This window comes from Macrosteles quadrilineatus, unplaced genomic scaffold, assembly GCF_028750875.1.
Source record: "Macrosteles quadrilineatus isolate MER2022 unplaced genomic scaffold, UCM_ALF_1.0 Scaffold_3__2_contigs__length_128488019, whole genome shotgun sequence".
Lineage (NCBI taxonomy): Eukaryota > Metazoa > Arthropoda > Insecta > Hemiptera > Cicadellidae > Macrosteles > Macrosteles quadrilineatus.
In genome coordinates this window covers 5,016,331-5,040,002 of record NW_026542596.1, presented here as the reverse complement: position 1 = coordinate 5,040,002, position 23,672 = coordinate 5,016,331, and the positions used below count along the sequence as shown (strand labels likewise).

Here is a 23,672-nt window from a genome sequence, read left to right as displayed (position 1 = left end):
ATATGTATGGGTGAGTGTAAGCTGTACAAACAAGACAAAACACTAGTGTCGTACATGTATGCTGCCAAAGCTTGAAAATCATCAAATGAATACCGTAGTACACTGTATAGATGAAAAATAAACAATAAAATCCTGAAAGTAAATCAAGACCGCCAAGAAAGGAGTGCGCTTGAGTTTGTTAATGAAGATTATGAATTAACTCCCAGTGAAAGAAAATAGTGATTACTTTTTCTAGATAGTTTTGTTTAGTTATTTAAAGTTAGATTTTTATAGTAAAATTTGTTAGTGATGGTTACATTGAAGTTGTCTAGGTCAGGTGACTGGACGTTGCGCAGTAGGTACGCAAGCTTTCGAAGCGACAAATCTGCTTTGTTAAAAGGAAATTCCAAAAACTACCTATAAATTGTAGCCACTTAAGTGAAAATATTCCAACAAATTATCCGTACTTCCTGCTGATGAATAAAGAATACAAACCGAAAACATAATCTTGATTAGAAAAAAACTAGTTCAAATCAGGCTGAGTAATTTCCATAACAGCTGTAAGCGCTGTTATGAGGTCTATTAAGGACACCTAGGAGACAATTAGGTTCATTAAACGGTGACTTGTCTATCTCGAGTGATACTATCGCAGATGTCACGATTCTTACTTCCGGCGAAGGCAACACTTCTACTTCCGGTGGTTGTAGTGTCGGTGTTGGTTAATCCCGTGTAGACTTTGGTGGTCGATCGGAAGTCAGTTGGTAGTAGGCGAACGGTAGGCTATAGTGGGTAAGTGGCAGTAGGTTAATGTAGGCATTTTGGTAATGTTCAAAAGAATAAACGTTTCTTGATTTGCTCTAAATAAACAGATTGGACGGAAATAAGAGTTTTAATATCATTTTGTGAAAGGACCAAAATGCTGCGTATTTTAATTTGAATATGAATGAAGGACGAGCATAAAATGGAACAAGATGTTACTGTTACTTGTTACTGACTGTTACTGATGGCTCTACACAGTTAGTACCAACTATTCAAAGCTTAACAATCAAAGACAGCTGGGTCCCCAGCTACAATCTCTCTGATTATTGTAACTTAAACTACTCAGTATTATCTAATCTTCTCTAACATCAATCGATCTACATCTGAGGTAGATTTGGTGTATTCAAATGTAAAATTACCTTAAACTCCCCAAAGCGTGTCCTTTCAAAAATTAAACTTCCCACGCATCAGCTAGCAGTCCCCTGGGGTCTTGGTCCCAGCAGCCTCAGCAGCCCTAGACAGCGCGGCAGCAGGACACGGTAGCCGAGCCGGTCACCGTCAGTAGCACAGTAGCCTTTATTATTATAATACACTAGCGTGTCTCACGCGGTCGGCTCGCGGCGGGCGCTGCCTGCACCACTTTAAAATTCCACTCTAATCGGACCGACACTCCCCCACGGCTCGAGGGCGCGGGCCCCAAACTATGGGAAATCGCCAAAACGCTGTGAGAAACCGAATCTGGGTCGCATGAAAGTGATCAGATCTGCCATCGGAGAATCTCGTCGAATAGAAACAAAATGGAAGCTTAATAAATAATGTATGAACTGTAATCGTAAACCGCAAATGTTAAGCAATCAAGGGTTGTTGAGCTATTGCATGTTATGGACATGTTTGTGATTTACACAGCTAAAGACAACTCTTAGTTTATTTATATAAATTGGTTTAAATACCTGCTTCTATTTAATCCAATAGTTGCAAGGTCACAGAACTAGTTTCAACTTAATGAAAAAGTCATCTTCAGGCGTCCAGTGGATGTCAAAAATCACGTCATCAGAGATTCGTCGTTACGCATAATGTACCTTTTTTACGTAACTTTGTTCGTGTTCGTGTGCGAGTTTGTGAGTAAATGTACAATATGTGTTCGGCGACCTTCTGACGAAGTGATTTTGACATCCACTGGACGCCTGAAGATGGCTTCTTCATGAAGTTGAAACTAGTTGCGTGACCTTGCAACTACTGTATTCTTACATCTTACATCCGGCGTCTTCTCCACGATCAGCCGATCGGGGAATCGTAAATTTTTAACTGCAGGGTCTTCTTCCTTCACGAGGCGAGACGTGAGAAAGTGTGGTCGGACACAAAGTCTGAGATTTTATAGTAGGGCCTATCAGCAAGGTATTGTTTAAGTTTTATGTTGAATGTGCGTGTTGGTGGTAGATTTTTTAGGTCTTGAGGCAAGAGATTGTAGAAAAATGAGCCAGAATAGGTTGGGGTTTTGTTAAATTACACAGGATTGGATTATTGGATTACACAGAAGCAGGTATTTAAACCAATTTATATATTCAACGTAATCCTGAGGCTAACATAAAAAACTTAATTTATTTCTATACGGTTATGCAAAAGGACTGCTTATATTCGTGTTTACTATCTACGTATTTTTATCTAACCTACTTGAAACTATTTTAATTAAATATATAACTACGCATTTGTACACTATTGCTGGTCCTTGCAAAGAAAGCAAATAATTAAGCTCAAATCATAGAAGTTACTCTAAAATAAGGGAAGCCTTTGATTGACAGCGCAGTCAAACGTCACTAACACAAAATAGGATTTCCCTTTCAGAAGTTTCCTCGCACTTGATTTATCATCCTTACGTATTAGCATAACAGAAGGTAACTTGTGTAAGTTAATATCATGCATGAGCATGAGACTTCAGGTACGAGTGTAACGATAGAACGATACATCGTAAGTCCAGATGGAGTTGATAAAACTCCATACATAGGCAGTTTCAAGTAAACCCTATGCTTGCAGTCTTACAAATTAAGTTACACAATCGTGACGCAGTCACAATAAGTCAACGTGACGCGTAGCAACGCAACGTAACAAGCTCTCATTGATTAGACTTGAACGCCGGGTCGTACTGAAGGCGCCCTCTCAGCTACACGCCCAGCTACTTGACGTTACATTGTAATGATATTACTATTACCTTCGCCCAAGAGGCTTGCCAGACAGACGCAACTGTAATCTAGGCTTATTACTAATAAAATGAATACAAAAATGCAATTTTTTTGGAGTGCCATGCCGCTATGCACCTGGTATTTGCCGTGCAATTAAACAGTTTATTGTCTGAGATATTTTACTGATTTAGAACTCATAACTATGGTAGGTCCTACCTCTTTAATATTTGTATTGTTGTATTTACCTTGCAGCTATATGCAGGCTTATTGTCACAACTGTTTAACTGATTCATAAATTACAAATGGTAGGCCAATCTCTTGACCTTTTAGTTGATATTAAACGCCAGTGACATTTTTGCATGAGGGAATCACAAACACTTTAGGGAAGTGGTGCCAACCCCCAAAATATTTATGGATACGTTCTTAGTATCTTAACAATTTTAAAATTGTAACAGTTTGTAATTTCATATAAAACTAAACAAAAATTGTTTATCTAGAGCAGAATATTATTCCGGAATATTACAATATTACGTTTACAATATTTGAGGCGGTCCATTCCAAAACTCACATTATCCTTATCTTTAAAATGTTCAGGAAATAAAAAAACCGTTTAATTAACTATCCTGACAGTGAATTATTATGTTTTTATGTAGTTTATGAGGGCTAAGTTACAACCATTGTAGAAGATTTTGCTTAATTTAAGACTGAACGGAAGACACGTCTTTTCCTCGTGTACAGGTATTGAAAACATTATCACCCATAATTTAAAGTAGGTTAGTCGCCAATTTAGTTTGTTAAGGCTTGGGCGTCACTTGTTGGTAACAACAAATTACAGTGATTGTTGAATTAAGAAAAATGTTGTGGAAATTGACTCTAAATACAAATAAAGTTATAGCTTTTGTAGCAACTCAATTAGTTTTACTTACTTAGCTGCTACACGCTATTCTACGATACAAAAAATAAAAACCAATATCGCAATCAATTTAGGAAAAATGTTATTCTACGCAGAATATGTTAAAAATAACTTTGATAAAGTAGAGTAACAAATTATTATAAAAAAATAACATAATTTATCTTTTGTTTTGTGTAGATTAACTAAATCTAGAGGAATTTTAGTCACATTCTAGCATCTCAAGCTTCTTTTTCCCGCATAAATAAATGACCCTGCTATTTTACAAACTATAGCTAAATAAAAATAATAAAACCCCATTTTGTACCGACCTCAGACGGAGTGTCTTATAACCACATATAAATGATCTTGCAAGTCCAGCGCCGCTGCGCCGCTCTAATCGCACGTGATTATTTCGCTTGTTAACTCAGATGAATGTCTGATAAATCTGACTACTTCTTCGACTTCAACAGAATCGCCACAAAAACCCGCGTCCTCTCGGACCATATTCCGACGATTAAATAATATCAAGAACATGGGTTGCCCCAGGACCTGATGAGATTCATAGTTGAATATTTATTCATTTTATAGCTACAAAAACCCTGAGAAACAGCTCCTGTACGCTTTCATGTTAAATTAGATGGACGAAGCCTTAGGCGACAGCGGCGGCGGAGGCCTCACTCGGTATAATCCAACAAGAGAGGGCTAAAAAATACTTATTTGAGTTTCTATTTAGTAAATGGGTTTGTTGAGTTTGTATGTAGGGTTATTGGTGGTGACCTGTGTGTTGATTTTTCCTATTATTATTTTTTATCAGGACCGCCTCTATTAGGAAAATACCTCAGGACCGTACTTCGCTCGGAGTAAACATCGTTTGTATAATCAAAGAGTATTCTTTTTTCTGTGGTATTGATACACATGTTTTATAAATTTGTCTGGACTATCTTACAAGATGAACCGATGATATATTGGACTTGTATGCGTCTATGAATGTTTTACATATCAATCAACATGTTGTTATTTTTGCAACCAAAATGACCGACACGTTTAGATGAAATATATGAAAATATACTTCGCTTATTGTCTGCAACACTTACCTGATTTCCCTGCCCATATTATACGTCAACAAAACCACTATGCACATTTGTAAAATAAAATGTATGTTTATTTTATTTGTTTATTCGTGTTTAACCAAATAAAAACATCCAGTTCTTAATAATTGCTTATCTTGTAACTAAACAAGCGAACAGAAAAGAGTAAAATAATGTTTTGCACTACAAAGAAAATAAACAAAATGAGTCACCATCAGTCCACTCCAAATGTTACCAACAGCACATAAAACACACAACTGGAATATTTGATTTAATTCGTAAAAATTGAATAGGAAGTCCACTTGCACTAGTCTAAGTCAATTCTTTCAGTACATCCTGCTGTTAATGTAAGGGTGAACATAGCAACATTTAGGCACTGTTTGCTGCCAAACGTGGTTTGTAAGCGTAGCAACACTTGTGACAAACTTTAATATTGACTTTATATATCGCTTTCAACCGCATCAAACACAAAGGGTCCAAATTATACCAAAATCGCAAACACCGCCCCCGCGGGGAGGTCGACGACCCATATCGCAAGCTACGGTAATCGATGGGAGCTGATCGACCCGGTAAAATATCGACAATCGAGAGCCATTACTGGCCATAAGTCAGGTGGTAATTTGCCAAGTCCACACCTCGATGTGTTAGTTATCGCAGACACGGGAACCGACTTTCAGCTGATTTAGCCGCGATGTTTTAGAACCAAATTACACGATTGCCTTCCTCGGTTTCGTCACAGCCCCTTTGTGAGACGGTTGGAGTAAGTTTATTTTAGAGTTTTAGAAACAAGAATATAAAGGAAAAATGATAAAAGCAGTTTTGTGTCCCGAGAAAAATAAAGACGATATTACTTAAGTCGTGCTTTTGTAGTTTTCTAAAACCCTATTTGAAAGTTTAAAATCAATACTAGTATGATTGCTGCTTCTTTTAAGAATTTGCGAGACGAAATTCTTACCCTTAGAACGATAATACCAATATAGTGGCATAAGTATACGATGAAAACTGATTTTATGCTCATAAATATGTTATGTGTGTATTTGAGAGAAATTACCAGGAATTAGCCATAACGTTGACTGCTAACCTCATAGACAAGTTATCCGAAGAAGACATTATTCATATCACAAAAAAGTACAACTAAGCATCAGTAAAGCTCAGCCCTATAGATTGGAGGGTAGTAGGATCACCTGTAACGGTGCCTACACCCCTTCAGACCATGTTAAGGCAACATTCCAACGCAAATCCGACACCAACCCTTAACCCCTTCAGCTCAATAAAACAATCCCCTAGGCAACGCGATACAAGTTTTTTAACCCTTCAAAAACGCCGAAGTTTTTTGCTCCGTCGGGGGCGGTGGCCTACTTCTAGCGGCGTATTCGATATCATTCACGATAAAAGAATAAAATTAACCCTAACTCAGGCTATCGAGGAATTCAAAATTTGAATGATAAAAGATTACATTCTTTTGTAATTTAGAATCAAACGTACAAACACTATTCCTTTTCTTCTTTCGCTTGAGTTGAGGCTTTGAAGTAATCTTGGTGATTTTGAAACTAGATATCTTGGGTACTAAGCATATATGATTTATGTTGCTTGTTTTCAGGGAATTCAAATACAATATGACAAATTCGAGGGTTGTGAATGCAGACGCCTCGGTCACTTATCCAACACAGCGCTATATCCATATAGCAATGAAACAAATATTTAGGCGTTTCCAAGATTCAGGAATTGTAATTGTAGGGCTAACTATTGTATTGGAATTCCGTAAGCGTATACTTACAACTTTAGATCATATATTGAAAATATTTTCCCTTACAAGTTTGCTTTGAAATTTATGGATCAGACATCGATATCGAAACAAACCACTTTTATCACTGAATAATCGTTTCACTCTCAGTTTTCATTTGTATACGTTTACGCTTAAGGTGTTAGATAGAGTAAAATTTTCCCAGAAAATTAATTAAACTCATGTATTTGATGTTATTGGTAGTGCAGAGCTGTAAATTTCTCAATAGTCGTGCTTGGTAGTTCAATGTTTTCAAACAATCCAGGCTTCAGACTAAGCGATTTTCCATTTCCTAATTGGGTTTTACTTGAATATCACCATTAAATTGTCATATTTATTCCCTAGGCCTATTCAAATAACTAGTTTAATGAGTACTTAGGTTTGCTGCTACAGGGAAGGTAACAAAGTGGTTTTATAGTTAAATAATAATAGTACAGAATAAAATAAATAAATTTTCAAAATTTTATCAAAAGTATCCATAAACAAGCAAACTACAACCGTTTATAAATTCTCCATAATTTACAGTTTTTTTTAATGTTCTCTTTCAACTCTTCAATATACTAAATTATTAGTTTTTGAATCCCTACAAAATGGTTTGAAAAGAAATTGCAACATTTTATGTTTTAGAGTCAAACATGGGAAAACCCATTTTTACCTCCTAAATCCCCCCTTATAAACCCCGTTCCCTTATTAGTCCGATCATGCTGGTTCACCAACTCGTTCGAAAAAAATGTAGGTTTACACGTTTATATAAAAATTTAATCAAAATCGGATCATTTTTGGTCGAGTTATCCTGATAACGGACACATATATAAAATATACATATAAATATAAATTGGTCCTGGGACCAGGTCCTACCTAGAGACCTAAGGTAATAGCTTATTACCTATATGGGAAATTCGCTAAAATGCAAATGGTGTACTTAAAATGTTACATTAAAAACATGGTAACTTTATAACATGACTGACACTCTTTCTAGGGCGTAAGTTACGTTGCCAGCTTCATTGGCCTGGAGATGAAAAGGAGGAATTGACACTGGAGGCTGAAGAAAAAGGTGGATAAATGCTGAAGTAGTTTAAAACAAATCATATGATTTATTGGGGTGAACTGAGGAACGCAAAGACTATACAGAAAGTTGGAAGGTTCATCAAAAGATTGGGAAGAACATTGGCAAACTTTTACTAAAGTATTATAGACAGATTAAAAAGCAAGCAAACCAGCTAGGAGGAGTCAAGTTACCATTTACATTTAGTTTAGTTAACATTTACCTTCACTACCCGAGGCAGGATCTTAACTCTCCGAGAATCTCATGTGTGTGTTAAGTTTCATAATTATTTATTTCCCGCACAAAATCTGCTGATCCTAGAAATAAAACTATGGGTTTGTTTTAATGTCATTACTTAAATGTTTGAGATTTGTCCATGTCTTCATCTCACCACTTATTCCTCTACGTCACACTAGCACACTTTGCCTCTCAAACTCACCACGGAGCCGGTGACGTAATGTTCGCACCTTTGCCCCTCGAGGCTCGACTATCATCGCAGATAGCCATATTAATTCAGTTATTCATCTCCGCGCTATATCGCACCTAATGAATCGCGCAGCTGCTAGAAGCGCTCTATAATCAGCAGGCGAGTGTGAAGTGTGAAGTGTGAGCCAGATAGGATCATTACACAGGCCATGCCTCACCCGAGACAACAAGATTTGGGAAGCGAGCGAGTGTTTATTTATTGGGCGAGGGCGCCTATTACCGCTCGGGCAAAGTGTCGGTCCAGTCACAGTTACATTTGCTTATGTGAGATGAGAGTGAAGCAATCATATACTTGATGTAGAGGATCATGCAGAAAGTCTTTTGAATTAGTTTACTTTCAAATTCAAATAGATTTATCAATAATGTAATATAAGCATGACCTATGTAAGATTATAAAAGTTGTTGGAGAGGTCCAATTGACAGTCAAACGGTTGTTATTTTTATTTATATGAAATTAAACATTTTCCTGGTTTCAAGATGCAGTTACTTATATGCAACAGAATTTTTGGCAGGCAAGTTTGCATCTAATTCTATGTATATATTACAAAGTTATTGTAACAGTTATATACTAAATGATTAATCCATGACAAACCATTTTAACATACAAGAATTATAAAAATGCTAATCGAGTAAAATAAGAGAAGGGTTTTTCGAAGTAGGACCGCTGAGTGAAGCGGCAGCCGACATCATCAGTGAGATGAAGAGGTTGCCAAAGAGTCATCATTGAGTAAGAAGACTTTACCGCTTATCAGATAGTTTGAACGACATGATCCACACATTCGTATTATGCATATTTTGCGCAGCATGTAGGTACTGGTACTGTACTGGTCAATGGTGCCTGTTGGCTGGTAGCTGGTAGTCGGATGCTGGTAGGCCTACTGTACCCGTCAATGGTGCCTGTTGGCTGGTAGCTGGTAGTCGGATGCTGGTAGGTGGGAGGTGGCCTGGTACTGTACTGGTCAATGGTGCCTGTTGGCTGGTAGCTGGTAGTCGGATGCTGGTAGGTGGGAGGTGGCCGGGTACTGTAATGGTCAATGGTGCATGTTGGCTGGTAGCTGGTAGTCGGATGCTGGTAGGTGGGAGGTGGCCTGGTACTGTACTGGTCAATGGTGCCTGTTGGCTGGTAGCTGGTAGTCGGATGCTGGTAGGTGGGAGGTGGCCTGGTACTGTACTGGTCAATGGTGCCTGTTGGCTGGTAGCTGGTAGTCGGATGCTGGTAGGTGGGAGGTGGCCTGGTACTGTACTAGTCAATGGTGCCTGTCTGTTGGCTGGTAGCTGGTAGTCGGATGCTGGTAGGTGGGAGGTGGCCTGGTACTGTACTGGTCAATGGTGCCTGTTGGCTGGTAGCTGGTAGTCGGATGCTGGTAGGTGGGAGGTGGCCTGGTACTGTACTGGTCAATGGTGCCTGTTGGCTGGTAGCTGGTAGTCGGATGCTGGTAGGTGGGAGGTGGCCGGGTACTGTACTGGTCAATGGTGCCTGTTGGCTGGTAGCTGGTAGTCGGATGCTGGTAGGTGGGAGGTGGCCTGGTACTGTACTGGTCAATGGTGCCTGTTGGCTGGTAGCTGGTAGTCGGATGCTGGTAGGTGGGAGGTGGCCTGGTACTGTACTGGTCAATGGTGCCTGTTGGCTGGTAGCTGGTAGTCGGATGCTGGTAGGTGGGAGGTGGCCGGGTACTGCAATGGTCAATGGTGCCTGTTGGCTGGTAGCTGGTAGTCGGATGCTGGTAGGTGGGAGGTGGCCTGGTACTGTACTGGTCAATGGTGCCTGTTGGCTGGTACCTGTTAGTCGGATGCTGGTAGGTGGGAGGTGGCCTGGTATAATTAGACTTAGGCCCGCTGAGTGGAGCGGCGGCCGACACCGTCAGTGAGATGGTACTGAACTGGTCAATGGTGCCTGTTGGCTGGTAGCTGGTAGTCGGATGCTGGTAGGTGGGAGGTGGCATGGTACTGTACTGGTCAATGGTGCCTGTTGGCTGGTACCTGTTAGTCGGATGCTGGTAGGTGGGAGGTGGCCTGGTACTGTACTGGTCAATGGTGCCTGTTGGCTGGTAGCTGGTAGCTGGATGCTGGTAGTTGGGAGGTGGCCGGGTATAATTAGACGTAGGCCCGCTGAGTGGAGCGGCGGCCGACACCGTCAGTGAGATGGTACTGTACTGGTCAATGGTGCCTGGTAGCTGGTAGTCGGATGCTGGTAGGTGGGAGGTGGCCTGGTATAATTAGACGTAGGCCCGCTGAGTGGAGCGGCGGCCGACACCGTCAGTGAGATGAAGAGATTGCCAAAGAGGCAGCATTGTTTGCCAAGAGCTCTTGAGAGGTTTCATAATTACTCAAGACATTCCGGCGAGCTACAGCTACTGGAGACCCTCTGGCCTACATCACGTGTGGTCTTGTGTCTCGCCCTGTAAATGTTTAGTGTTTGCATCTGTTATTGATACTGCAAGTAGACTTTTCATATTATTGTAAAAACTTATGTTATTTGACTTTTTTTCACGGTTACGGTAAAGTTTGAGTACACAGATATCGTATAAGAGCTCTTCACCCTTTAGGAGTAAATTTAATTCAAGGGTTTTTAAATTAGATGACCATAATAACATGATTATATATGTAAGTGTGTTTTACCCTTTGGGCAAGCACTAGTTTATACAGATATAGTTTCATTTAGTTAAAATAATTTTTGCTAAAGGGAAAACGATCAATAAATCATAGACATTGAAATTCTACCTATATAGGCTACTATTTATATCGGGCAGAATCGTATCATAAAACTGTTTTCAACTGGTCTACACTTCATGAGGGACTTTACTAACTCTATTTTTATAAAGGTACCGTAGCTTCAAACTTGAACTACACATTTTGTACACTCATTACTCTACTAATGTCTAAAATACTTATGTTAATTGAAAATGAAAACACGGGAACCCCTATAAGTAGACACACGTGTTTCGAAGCTTTTGGCCGTGTGATAATGCATTTTCCGGCGGTTTGGATTCCACCTTGAGCTGCACCGATTTAGAAAACAAAGAAAAGCCCGATCTTTCAGACGACGAGGACTTCTATGCATTTAAGAAAGCCTGCTACAAAAATCCGCATGGTTCGAGTTTAATAATCATAGAGGAAAGATTAGGCATGTTCGGACTCTTTAATACAGACCAACTGCTCGCGTCAAAGTAATACCATGACGTAAAACAAGAACTCCATTGAGCCTCGAGTACAAGTGGCTCAGGCAAGATCGTGGTCTAAGACAAAGACGGCTCATTGATGGCATCTGTCGAATCACGAAGACTGAAGAGAAAGGCGAGGATGAAGAGGATATGTGATCTCTTTTGATGTTCTGCGAACCCAGTCTCAGATTGAGCTAAGGCTACTTACCAGCAAATAAGACGAAATATTTTCAACTGGGGGGTTTTATTCAAAATGTAGTGTATTAATGTGGCTGGATGATATTATGAGATGGTCTATTTATGAGTTGAGTCTATAGCTGATATTTAAATTTAACCAATTCCTTAATAATTCCTTAAGTTAACCAATCCTTAATACTATACCTCCACAGGATTGTGAATAGCCGCACCTAACTTCCATAAACAAATGAGTATTTGGTATTGATACTCAGCAGTGGCATATTAGAAGGAGGATAATATTTATTAGTTGACATGGCTGAATTTGTACTGCATTACATATATGGCAAGTAGTGAAATAGAAGATTGTGTGTATTTAAATCTAGAAATCATTTCTCAAGTTGAGCAAACACTGTTAACTTCCTCATTGATTTATGTCAAGTTATTATAATAAAAATCTCTGGATAAAAAATAGATAAAAAGAATGGCATATTTCATCACAAGGGCGTAAAGTGAGCCTTTTTGACCCAAGATCGAGTTTTACGAGGCGAAGTGGAGGTCGAAGAATGAGCCAGGGTTGAAAAGACTCTTTCTGCCCATGCGATGAACTATATTTTCGTCATAGTGCACAATATTATTTGAACAAACTATGTTACAAAACTGAAATAGTTTTCATTTAAAGATAACCTTTAAAAACTACTTCTAACTTGTTTTCAAATTAATTTGCTAATGCAAACAAGCAGCTTTTTCAATGCCACACAACAAATGCATTCAAACGGCTGTTTTTCCTGTAGAATGACGAACAACTATTTATCTAATATAGTATATGGCGTGCACTTTTTAATGTTTGCTATAACTTCTTGTCACTTAAAAAACTCTGAAACTACTTTACCAAATAAAACGATAACATTGTGTAACTATTGCTTTTCACTTGATAGTAATCAATTGTAAAACATATGCCAAATACACTCAAACAAGACAGTACATTTAATCGTCATCAAAGGTCGCTGAAACAATAGCCATACTTAATTGATAAAAATTTGAAGAACCGATTTTGATTTTGATAAATTGATTGGCGGATCACTTATCTGGGCAGCCAAGTGCTAAATAATGGCTTTAGTGCTCCGAATATTACTGGTTATAACATAAACGGGATCGTATCCGTACACAAACAGCATTTGGCATTAGGCTATCAATTAATGATGATATCACTCTACAATAAAAGGTTTAAATTACCTGTATCCGTCAAGTGATCCTGGTTTGTAGTTAATTGACTACAGCCGTTTCATGTTGTAAAAACACATCTTCAGGTCAGACGTGTGACCTGAAGATGTGTTTTACAACATGAAACGGCTGTAGTCAATTAACTACAAACCAGGATCACTTGACGGATACAGGTAATTTAAACCTTTTATTGTAAAAATCAGTGATCCAGAGGCTATACTATAAAAATGATATCACTCTGACAAAAGGTTAACGTTATTAAGTAAAAGACCTTGGGTAAAATCCAATGCTGTTAAATTATAAAAATCATACTTTCTGTATCTAAAGTCAATGCTATAACGTTTCTCAAACAACCTTGGCAGGAACGAAGCAACGATCTAGTCAAATTCCGACACATATCAACAGCAGCGCCACCTACGAGCTGCAATTATAATTTATTCCAATCTCGCCGACCAGCTTTCGTCGGGTTTTTGGGATCCTCAAAAATGACCCGCAGCTTCAAAGTGCCGCCGCTTAGCCTGAACAGTTTCCGTCGATTCAGATTGTTTTCAAACTCGGTGGCATGTTCGCAAGCGCAATAATCGTTTGAAAGCGTTTTAATTTTCTGTTATTCCTTCTGATTTGAGCCGGCTTCGGTCTGGCCTGTCGCCGGGGGGTCTGAGGTTTAGTCTTCTAGCTTCAGTTGTATTCTCATAACTCTTCAGGGAAATTGAATTCAGTTGTAGTAGACTCATTGAGCCCCCAGAGGGGAGGTAAATGCTCCGTGTTGGTATCGGCATTTTCAAGTTGGCCACAGACATGGTCGACTGGGCATCGGGTCCCAGTGACATTCCTTTATCCAGGATGGAGGGGTGTTTAGCTCTAGGAGAGATGGAAGTACATCATAATCTCTAACCTACCTGTGTCTGTGGTACTTTGGGCTTCGGCCTGCTTGTGGTGTGCGACCAGCATTCAGTGGGCAAATCCTCGACTTTGGAAGTAACCTTTCCTGGAGGTGAAAACGGGCAAGTACCCGCAGCTCACGGGGACACTCAAGGGCAACGTAACTTTCCGCAGTGTGAGGGCAACGGTTTGTAGGTACTTATGCAAACCTATCCCTGTCTCTGAGCACGGACGGTATGGTTATCTTGAGTGTGGGGGGTTCTTCCCGGAACCTCAATTGAGTCAAGGGTGTCGCCACCTCTGGTGGATAGGTTCATCCGGGTGGGTCCCACTTCTATACCTGCCTCCTTTTGGGAAACCCTGATGGCCTGGCAGTGATGTTGGGTCTGACGGGCAAACGAAGTAGATCGGGTGCTGGGTCCGAGCCCGCCAGGGGTATCTGGGGATCTATCGCTCTGGATATCTCTGGTTCCCAGCAATGGGTCAGGCCTCGATCGGGCAGCGGTGTAAATGGGAGGTTGGGGTTCCCCCTGTCAGCGTGCTGATGGTCCCCTTCCTCCTGGCTATTGATGGCGGGTTCTGCCTGTCAGGGATGAGATAGGTCCCGAGTGTTGCTTGCACTAAATGCGTCGGGGCGCTCTACTATGGACCTCTAGGTTCCGACCTAGTGGAACCCAGGTGGAGTGACGCTTAAACAAGCAGCCGGAATCCCTGGTTAGGATTGAGGGGCAACCCTCTTTCCGAAGGGTCTGCTTCGGCAGCCGGCGAGCCTGATGACCTTAAGTCATCCGCCCATGATGTGCTAAAGGTTGATGCGTAAGCTTCGGCCTACATCATGGGGCCCGGGTATGTCCTGAAGGATAGGTACCGGGTAAGCAGTCAGGGGGCTTCGGCTCTCATGACAACAAATGTAAAATGTAAAATGTAGACTCATTGAGCACATAAGATGAAGCAATTTTTTTGAACACCCTGGAACCGCCTGTTCATATATGTAATTTTAGTAAGTGTAAAAATTGGAAATGTCATTGAAACCATTATGTGTGTTTCTGTTTCAATAGTTATCATTGTTTGCAAATTAATTTTTGTTCACACAACTGCCAAGTTATCAAATAACTCCATTAAGTACAATACAGATATTTTGCAAATCAATACAACATGGATTGATTTCGTAAGGGTTTGGAGGAGGATAAAATTCTCAATACATCTCAATAAATTAATTATCCATCCTTGATCTTAGTCAGTAACAAAGCTGCAAAGATCAGCCCACTCTATTCTACACTCACCCTTCACTCATATTTGGGTTGAAATACACAGGTGGCGTCCCCATCTTAATGATTGAACGTCAATTGAAAATCTATATTTATAAAAGTGGAAGTTTGTATATATATTTGAACGTTATGGACTCCGAAACCTCTCAACAAACTGTAATGAAACTTTCAGGCATTATTAAGCATTATTCAAGTATGGTTTGTGTGAAGTTTGGTGCAGATCCGTCAAAAGGGCTCCGCCCTAGTGGCTCTGGAGTTTCCCATGTTAACCTTATAGAATCTTAACAGCTGTTTCAACTAAACAATTTGATTCTCTGATGATCAACAGCATTAAAAGGTTGCAAGATGTACCAACAGGGCGCAGCACTATTAATTGTCTAAATTTATGACAACTAACAGTTGCTAATTTCAACCAAGCAGCTGTGATACAAAATTAGAACTGTCAAGGTAGGATTGTTTACAGTTATGTTTATGTTTTTAATTTAATAAATAATTTTTGATATTGTGTGAATAAGGAGTTTTAGATTAACATAACCAATCAATATTTTTATTTATACTTCTTATAAAGTCAAACGGGGTGAAGCCTGTGGGTAACAGCTAGTATATATGTATGGGAAGAAAGAATTTCGTTCTTGCCAATAATGGTTTTGGGCTTGACCAGTGTTTCAGAATCGAACATTTATCCTTATCCTCGAAAAGGTTCACCTATGTACACCAAGTAATTGCTCACATGCCTCGGCAGGAGCGCAGTTCAGGACACATTAACAAGCTATCAATTGTTGTGTAGCACGGCAGGCTACAGTATTAGTTTGACCACATTGCTGACAGTGACATGAGATGTTTGTAGGTCATCCAAGGTGCTCCACTGCTGCAGATGTAGACAATACTGCATAACGAGGCTCGGCTGACGTGGATTTCACTTCCCATGGAAATGTTCGCCCAGAACACGCATGTCACCGACCAATCGCAGCCTCCAAGATGGCTGACGAGTTTGCATCACAATGCTTGATTTATGCTTCGGATGTCATTGTTTTGTCCATTCTACATAAGTCATTTCATGGGAACCGAGTCAGTCGCTTCTTCCTGCCTTCAAATTAGTCCTCTTTTGCTGCCAACTCCCCAATTACGTACATGTCTCCTCCGCCACCCACCTTTGGTTCTCACAGGTTCTTTCAGCCTCTTCTTTCTTTCCAGAATTTTTGTTTTTGAGAGTCGGTTCCGGGTTTACCGTTTAGGATTGACACCCACAATGCAGATGGGAACGGTGACTCTTCTTTTAGAATATGATCCTGCTTTTCTTCTGAGGAGTGTGTGAGTTAACTCTTATTATAGACACTTTCAATTTTTAATACACCCGTTACTTTTATAGTTTTCATCAATTTTGTGATGTGTTAAACACAGAAATATCTTAAGTTTCAAGGGATGAATGTACGATATATACATCATCATTGGAAAAAAATACAATTCAGATTCCAGAATGCAATTTCAACTTTTAAATTAGATATGCGTAGACCACTTTCTCATCAATAAAAGTTAATGATAACTAATTGCATTTGCGTAGAACTAAAAATTCGAATAGACTGTACTTGTGATAACCAAGCCAGATTGTCACAGTTGGCAAGCGTGGCCGTGGGTCACGGGTAAGTCGTGTTTCCCGAATTTGAATAACTGCGAATGTTAAGACTATAATTACCGGTTGGGAGATAGCGAGTCGCGCGGGTAGCTTGATGATTGGTCTGTATTTAACCCATTAGGCCGTCGTTTGTATGTAAATATAACTCCCACTGTATCTCCATCCATTTCTCATTCAAAAAAATTCAGCTTCAAGCAAGACAAATAAAAAAAAGGTTTAAATTATACGATTTTTTTTCTCTTATATATTTTTTACTTCCCATTTAAATTAATCTTTTCGCAACTCAGTCTACGCACAGGCCCTGCCTATGTAGACTTTTTCCTTTCTTATAGAATGTATTTTTTTTTTAACACTTTTATTTACTTATTTCTACAGTATATAATTTTTGTTTTGTTATCTAGTTAGTAATATTTTGCTGTTTCATATTTAAGAAAAGAAAAAAAATACAATGTACTTGTCTGTAAATAATTAATGGGAAATAAAATATTATTTCATTTCATTTCATTTCATTTCATTTCATTTCATTTCATTTCATTTCATTTCATTTCATCTATAAATCAAACGATTAGTGGGAACAGAGCGGTGCCGGTAGCGGCTGGCCGGCAATTTGTGCTATTGTTCTTATATATCCGTAGGCCTCGTCATATGGCGAGGATATTGGGTCTAACATTTTACCTACAGCGTTTATCGCTTATGTACTTTTTGTTTCCTTAAAGTTTGTTGATTAGTTGAAAGTTATTTTTTTATAAAGTTTAACGTATTTGTGCAGTGTCAACACATTAACATGTTATGTACACAATATCCTGTGCAGCAAGGAGACGTTCTGGACCCTGGTCTTGTAACTATATATCGTCTAAATTGTTAGATAGCATATCAGTTGATAGTAAAATGGCCAAATTAATGTGGTACTCGGTTCCGCTCTCGGCATCAAACACATTTGTGTGACAAGAAGAACCTAATGCGAAGTATTTATATAGATATGGTTTACTTTTTACTCTGAAATGTATTTATAATGTAATATTATTGATTTATCATCTAGTATTCTGCAAAAAGGAAATGGTACCAGAATGCAAATAGAGCAAGATGGGCTGTAAAAATACCCTTTTCAACGTAAAAACACGACGAATCTTTATGAATACTATCACTAGTTCAAAGAATCAAAACAAGTTAGGCCTAAATGTGTCAAACGAAACGAGACATATTGAAACTATCCTGTAACGTTTGTCGATTCGAATCCTATCATATTCAAATAAAAGAGTGAGACTAAATCGTCACTTTCGCAACTCGAATAGGTAAAATCACTTCTAATCACCGCGATTATCCGTTTCTTTGAAACCAATCACCAGAACCGACCTCATTCACGAGAACTGCTGGTTAAACCATCGATGTAATTTTTGCGATCGAAATAACACTAATAACCGGTCAAAAGGAGGCCCACAAATCTGAATGCTGAGCACAGGTTAAGTAACCATTTATTAGTGGTGGTTTGGCAACCCTCAACACGCACGCTTCCAGCACGCGACTCAGCGATCATAAGTGGCCTGTGGCGATTGGTGACGTAACTGCTACTGGGCACCAGAAGAATAAACCTTCACAGGCCAGGGCCTCGTTGATATGGTACGATGTTATAGCATCCATATAACACGTAAACTGTATATATTCCATGGACTTTAAGAGTTCAGCTACTTAAAGAACAAGAAGTAGCAGGTGCCGACTGCAGTAATGCTGTGTCTGCTTGGATTAGTTTTGAAAGTAGAAATGGTAAATCAAGGGATCTTGGAGGTAAAAATGGTAATCAAAATCTTGGAGAAAGGATAAGATAAATTTAAAGAACTCTTAATCCAACATTTTACTGTGCCTTTTGTCTACAGGTTTACGAACTCAGTCCCAGTTTAGAAAAAGCAAATAAAATGCTTTAAAAATAATTGGAAGTGAGAGAAGGACGAAAAAAGAGCAAATTGTGAGGGATAAAAATGAATTTGGTGAAAAGTCAGCGGTTCTAGTTGAAAGCAAAACCTCCTTGAAAAGCTAAACATGTATTCATACAGTAAAATACAAGTTGAAAGACAGTTCATCTATTTAAAAATTACACTGGCGATTTAAAATTGCTCAAATGAAAATCGATATAAAAAGTCGATGCATTGTCAAACAATTGTTGGCATTTTATAATGATGATTTTATAGAAAAGTGTTGAACCACGTGAATATATAGTAAAGAACGATTAACTGAAATATACTTGCCATCTACGAATACTAATCCATACAACTTTAAATGCTCCTGCCTAAAAAACTACCTCTTTTATAGATGGGAATGTTTGGGTAGCCTAGTGGTAATAGTACTAGCCTTTCAAAGCGTTACTGGTTAGATTGCAAGTAAAATCGTTTCCAAACCCAGATGGCATTTGTCGTTAGGATACGAATTAATAATGACGTTAGATAGTTACTAGATCAGGGTTTAGACCGTTCCCTTTCAGTACGTAAAAATTATGGAACTGGCATTAAAAATACTAATAAATAATCAAGAAAAAATCCACATTATTAAACCGTCGATAAGCGAATTTCCATTCGCCAGATTTAGTTTTTTACTTATACAATTTGAATAACATTAGGTTATACATTCAATACCAGAATACTTTACAATAATATTACAACCATACAAGGGTAGGTATTTTAAGCTAAATATGAATGGAGATGAGTGTAGAATGAGTATCACGATCTTATACTGAGGCCGACATGTTCCTACAACCAAGGAACCTACTGTTTATAGTGGTTTAATGAGTACCTAGGTTTTCTGGTACAGAGAGGGTAAGAAAGTGTGTTTTTAGTAGAATATTAACTGCTTATTATTGTAGATATAAAAAAAAACTTGCTAAGTTCGGTGAAAATATATCCATTAACAAGCAAACTACAACGGTTTAGTTAGTTATTCTCTTAAAGAATAATATGGGAATCATAAATTTACAATTTCTAAAATGTTTTTGCAGCCATTACCCGTATAAAAATATTCAATCATACATTTATTTTATTATTATTTATTTATTATTTTAATTTATTTTAAGCTCTTATAAATAGTTTAGAAAATTGGGAAAATTCATTTTTTTGAGGGTAACAAATGAAACAAAACCCAACTTAAAAAAAAACCGTTCACATGGTCTGATCAAGCTGGTTGGCTAACTTATTACAATAAACAGAAACTATACTATCTTGGTAGGTTAACACGTTTGTACCAAATTTCAGCGAAACTTATTTCGTGCTAAAGTGCCGGGACATATATATGCATTTTAACGGATGGTGATTTTGACCTTTAGGTACACCATAACGAAAATGTAAATTGGTCCTGGTCTAGGTGTTACCATGATGCCTACGGTAATAGCTTATTCCCTAAAAATATAATATGGAACTACAGCAACTAAACAAGCAGCAACAATGACCATTAGTGAGTAACCAAAATGTTGGAATACAAATAAAACTAACTTATGTCTGAAATATAAATCCAACATCTGAAGCATTGTCATTATCTCAATTATCTGTGTCAACATACTTGAAATTATTTACAAGTTCACGACCAGCAAACCCACTTTGAGCAAATTTCTTTAAATGATGCCAATGATTAACTAGACAAACGTAATTGGACGATGACAAATCTGCATCACATGCCGAGAAGCAGGTAAAAATGACCTTACATGCAGAAATCTCCGGTAATTGCAAGGAATTGCTGATCGGTGAAACCTCCTGGGAATCAAGCAAGAATTTGTGACATGCAAGTCTGCAGATGTGGAGCATAGTCTTGCAAATATCACAGATCTACATCAGCTTAGTTTGTCAACAAGAGGGGACAATCCAGGAGCAGAATTATCGGTTTCATTTGTCGGGATTTCAAATGAAGCCGTGTGGGGGCTACCGAACTATGTGAATCCATTATGGTAGACCACATAAGTGATGAGTGCCATTCCATTGACTGATGTCGCTGCGGCAAACTTCTGTGGAGCCTGTAACTGATCAGTCTCAGGATCCTAAGTGACCATTTAATGTGCCAATTTGTGTCACTAGTTGTGTTCTTTATTTAATTAATCTGGGTTGCGTTTCCTTTAGTGGAATGGGAAGTTTTTGACATAATTTTGATGGGTATCGCTAATCAGCAATGGGTAAGAGTAATGTTTAATTGGGAAAGATGAAATGCGGCTTATGAAATCCGAAATAAAACTAGTACAGGTGTTCGAATACTAAAATAGCATTGCCTATCTTCATCTATATATACCATATATTAGAGGTATACCCAGGAAAATATGGGGAAGGAGACTCATTCGAGTCTCTGTATGACATGTATTTCAACTTAACATATTTCTACAGGATTTGGAAAGCACCTGCAAGGAAGAAGTTTCCCACCTCCTAGTGGCTAGTGTAGCTCAAACGTTTAGTATTCTGCTATGATCGGAACTGTTGAAGATAAAATCAGAACATCGTTCTCAACTATTAATCCGCAAATTTACCAGCATTAATTTTTCAATAAGCTTGTAAAGCTTAGCAGATAAGGGTTTTTATATTCTTGTTTGGAATTTCGATTTTATCATGTGTTGAATACGGCGTTTATAACATTGAGTTTATCTGATATCTCGCACCTTTCTCGTCTGCTTCTGAGAGGTTATGTCAAAGATATATATCTGAATCTGTCGAAATTTTGAAGCAACTTTGTCAGCAGCGTATTTTGAAGTAACGGGAGCGATGCTATACAATGTAGTTTTTGCATTGGTCTAGTAGTTAGAACGCAACACTTCTGTCCTGGAGTCTCACGTTCAAATCCTTCTATCCACCAATGACTTTTATTTAAGTGGCAATACCGTGATCTGGGATTATGGAGCCTTTTAAGTGGTAGAGGTTTACCTTCTTATGTTAAATCTTGGACAGCTTACTTTTATTTGGCAATCTTTGTAGATTAGCCATGTTCAGCCCTTACAAAAGTATCTATCTATACTTATTTAATACGCAAGCAGGTTTTTTGTGACAATTACTCCTCTGAAACTACTGAACCGATTGACATGTTTTTGGTGTCATTGGAAAGAGCTTAACGTGAAGTTGTGCAGCAAACTTTCTTTTTAGGGAAATAATTAGAGAGTGAGGCCCTGGGGCCCTTTAAAGTTTCGTATTTATCCATAAGATTAACATGGGAAACAAAATTTGTTATGGAACTCCAGCTGTTATCAGAAATTAAAAGTGAAATATTTATTGATGGTATCCATAGTAACAAAGAACAAACCCACAAAAATTAAAATGTAAACAAGCAGAACTAACTGTCAAATTAATTTTGATTTCACAACTCCACACAGCTGGTCCAAATATATTAAATACTGCATGATTATTAGAACAGGAACGGTATGGATCATAAACATAAATAAAATATGTCACTCGCCCGAATGTAAACATTGATTAAATGGAACTATCAAACTATATGTTAATGTCATTAGTATTGGATTCTTTCAGTTACGTCATTTGTTGACCGAGTCTGTCCAATATTTTTGAGCTGCTGTAATAATATTTTACAGGAAATAATTGTTATATAAATTTATGGATATAAGTAATAATTTAGATTCTACAATCATTGCTGTTATTAAAATTGTGTATCCGCAGCAAACCTTCAGACTAAGCGAATTTCCATTTACCTGGCTTAATTTCTACAAAGATATTCCCTGAAAATTGTCATTTTTTCCTATTTAAATAATATTAAGTTGATTTTAATATGAGTACCTAGGTTTGCTGCTACAGGGAAGGTAGGTGTGTTTTTGTTGAAATGTTGATAGCTTAGTATGATAGTTATTGGTTTGCAAATCCTGTAATACTTTACAATTGCTCGAATTCGAGCAACATGAACACTAGTTTTTTTAAATAACTATTGTTGGCTAAATTTAAAGAAATAAAAATGTCAAAGTCACAAATTTATTTTTGGGCTTCATTTCAGTAAAGAGTTTATTTTTATTTTTAGAAAGTATAGCACCCGACGCTAACCTTTTTTAAGTTTGTTTCAATGCCATATAATGTGGTTTGGTAGCTGGCTTGTTTGGTTTAAAAAGAATGAATGAACCACTCTTTGAGTGCTTTATTGTAGAAATTCTCATTTCTCCCCTAGTTGTTGATAGGTTGATAGACCAGCTGTTTAGAGAAGGATCCTTTCTTTAAACTGACATTGAAACTTTTTCTCTTGCCGGATAGCCGAGTTACAGCCTTGTGGTAGGAAAATTATCAACCAATGTCTATAAAGTTTGTTACAATTTCTTAATACTATCCTATTAAACAATTATTTGACTGTTTAAGCACTACCAAAAATTGAACACGTGAAAATAAACTGAAGGTTAAGCACTGAGCAGGCAGCTTCATTATACTTACTGGCTCTCCTCATAATGGTGAGGTAGCAAATATTAAATAACAGGGTCTGATGATCGCTTTTGAGGTTTAATTCGAGTGATCAGTTAGAGCCCTTGTATGAATCAAATAGAATACGCTGTAATTTTAAACACCTAACTAAGGATCAACAGAGATAATGTTAAATCATACATCACTCATCTTACTCCATTCTTAACTAAACTTGCATTCATAATACGCATTATCATTATCATTACAGGAATTCAATCCTGCTTATTTTAACCTGAACATGAGAGTAGAAACCATCGATATTCCTTTTGTAGCCGTTTTACTGAATCAAAATCACACGAGTCATTTTTTTGCCATGGTTGAGGTTTTACTATAATCCCAATGATCAAAGCTAGCTGGGTCTGATTTTAAACCATCGGTTTCGAGCTTTTCTCAGGATCAAAATGGCTTCTTTGATTGCTAGGCGAGTAACCATAACCACTCAGCTACACAACTGTATAAACCTCCTTTCGTGCTTTGGTAGGTTAATCAGTTTTCCTTTAGGATCTAGCCTTTCCTCGATTGAATATAACAATTTGGATCCATATTTCTCTAATGTTTACCCTTGAGATGACATAAGATTAATCTTCGTGGCAGTGACTTATTGAACATCCCATCGCCGACTTGACCTTGAGTAAATAAACTTAGGGTTGATAAATACCTCCACATTTGTCCCGGGCAGGAGCGCATTTCTGTAATGGAGTCGCATCATCAATGAAC

The 23,672-nt window shown here is 38.2% G+C and overlaps 1 protein-coding gene across 1 annotated transcript; it reads right to left on the bottom strand.

The window, feature by feature from the left end:
- Window positions 1-7,630: 7,630 nt before the first annotated feature.
- LOC128988490 (uncharacterized) lies at window positions 7,631-22,941 on the bottom strand. The gene is made up of 4 exons (XM_054409824.1): window positions 22,929-22,941; window positions 9,467-10,397; window positions 9,024-9,408; window positions 7,631-7,720 (listed from the first exon to the last, which is right to left on the bottom strand). Exons 1-4 carry the CDS (start codon window positions 22,939-22,941, stop codon window positions 7,631-7,633), a joined length of 1,419 nt encoding a protein of 472 aa, XP_054265799.1.
- Window positions 22,942-23,672: the final 731 nt, after the last annotated feature.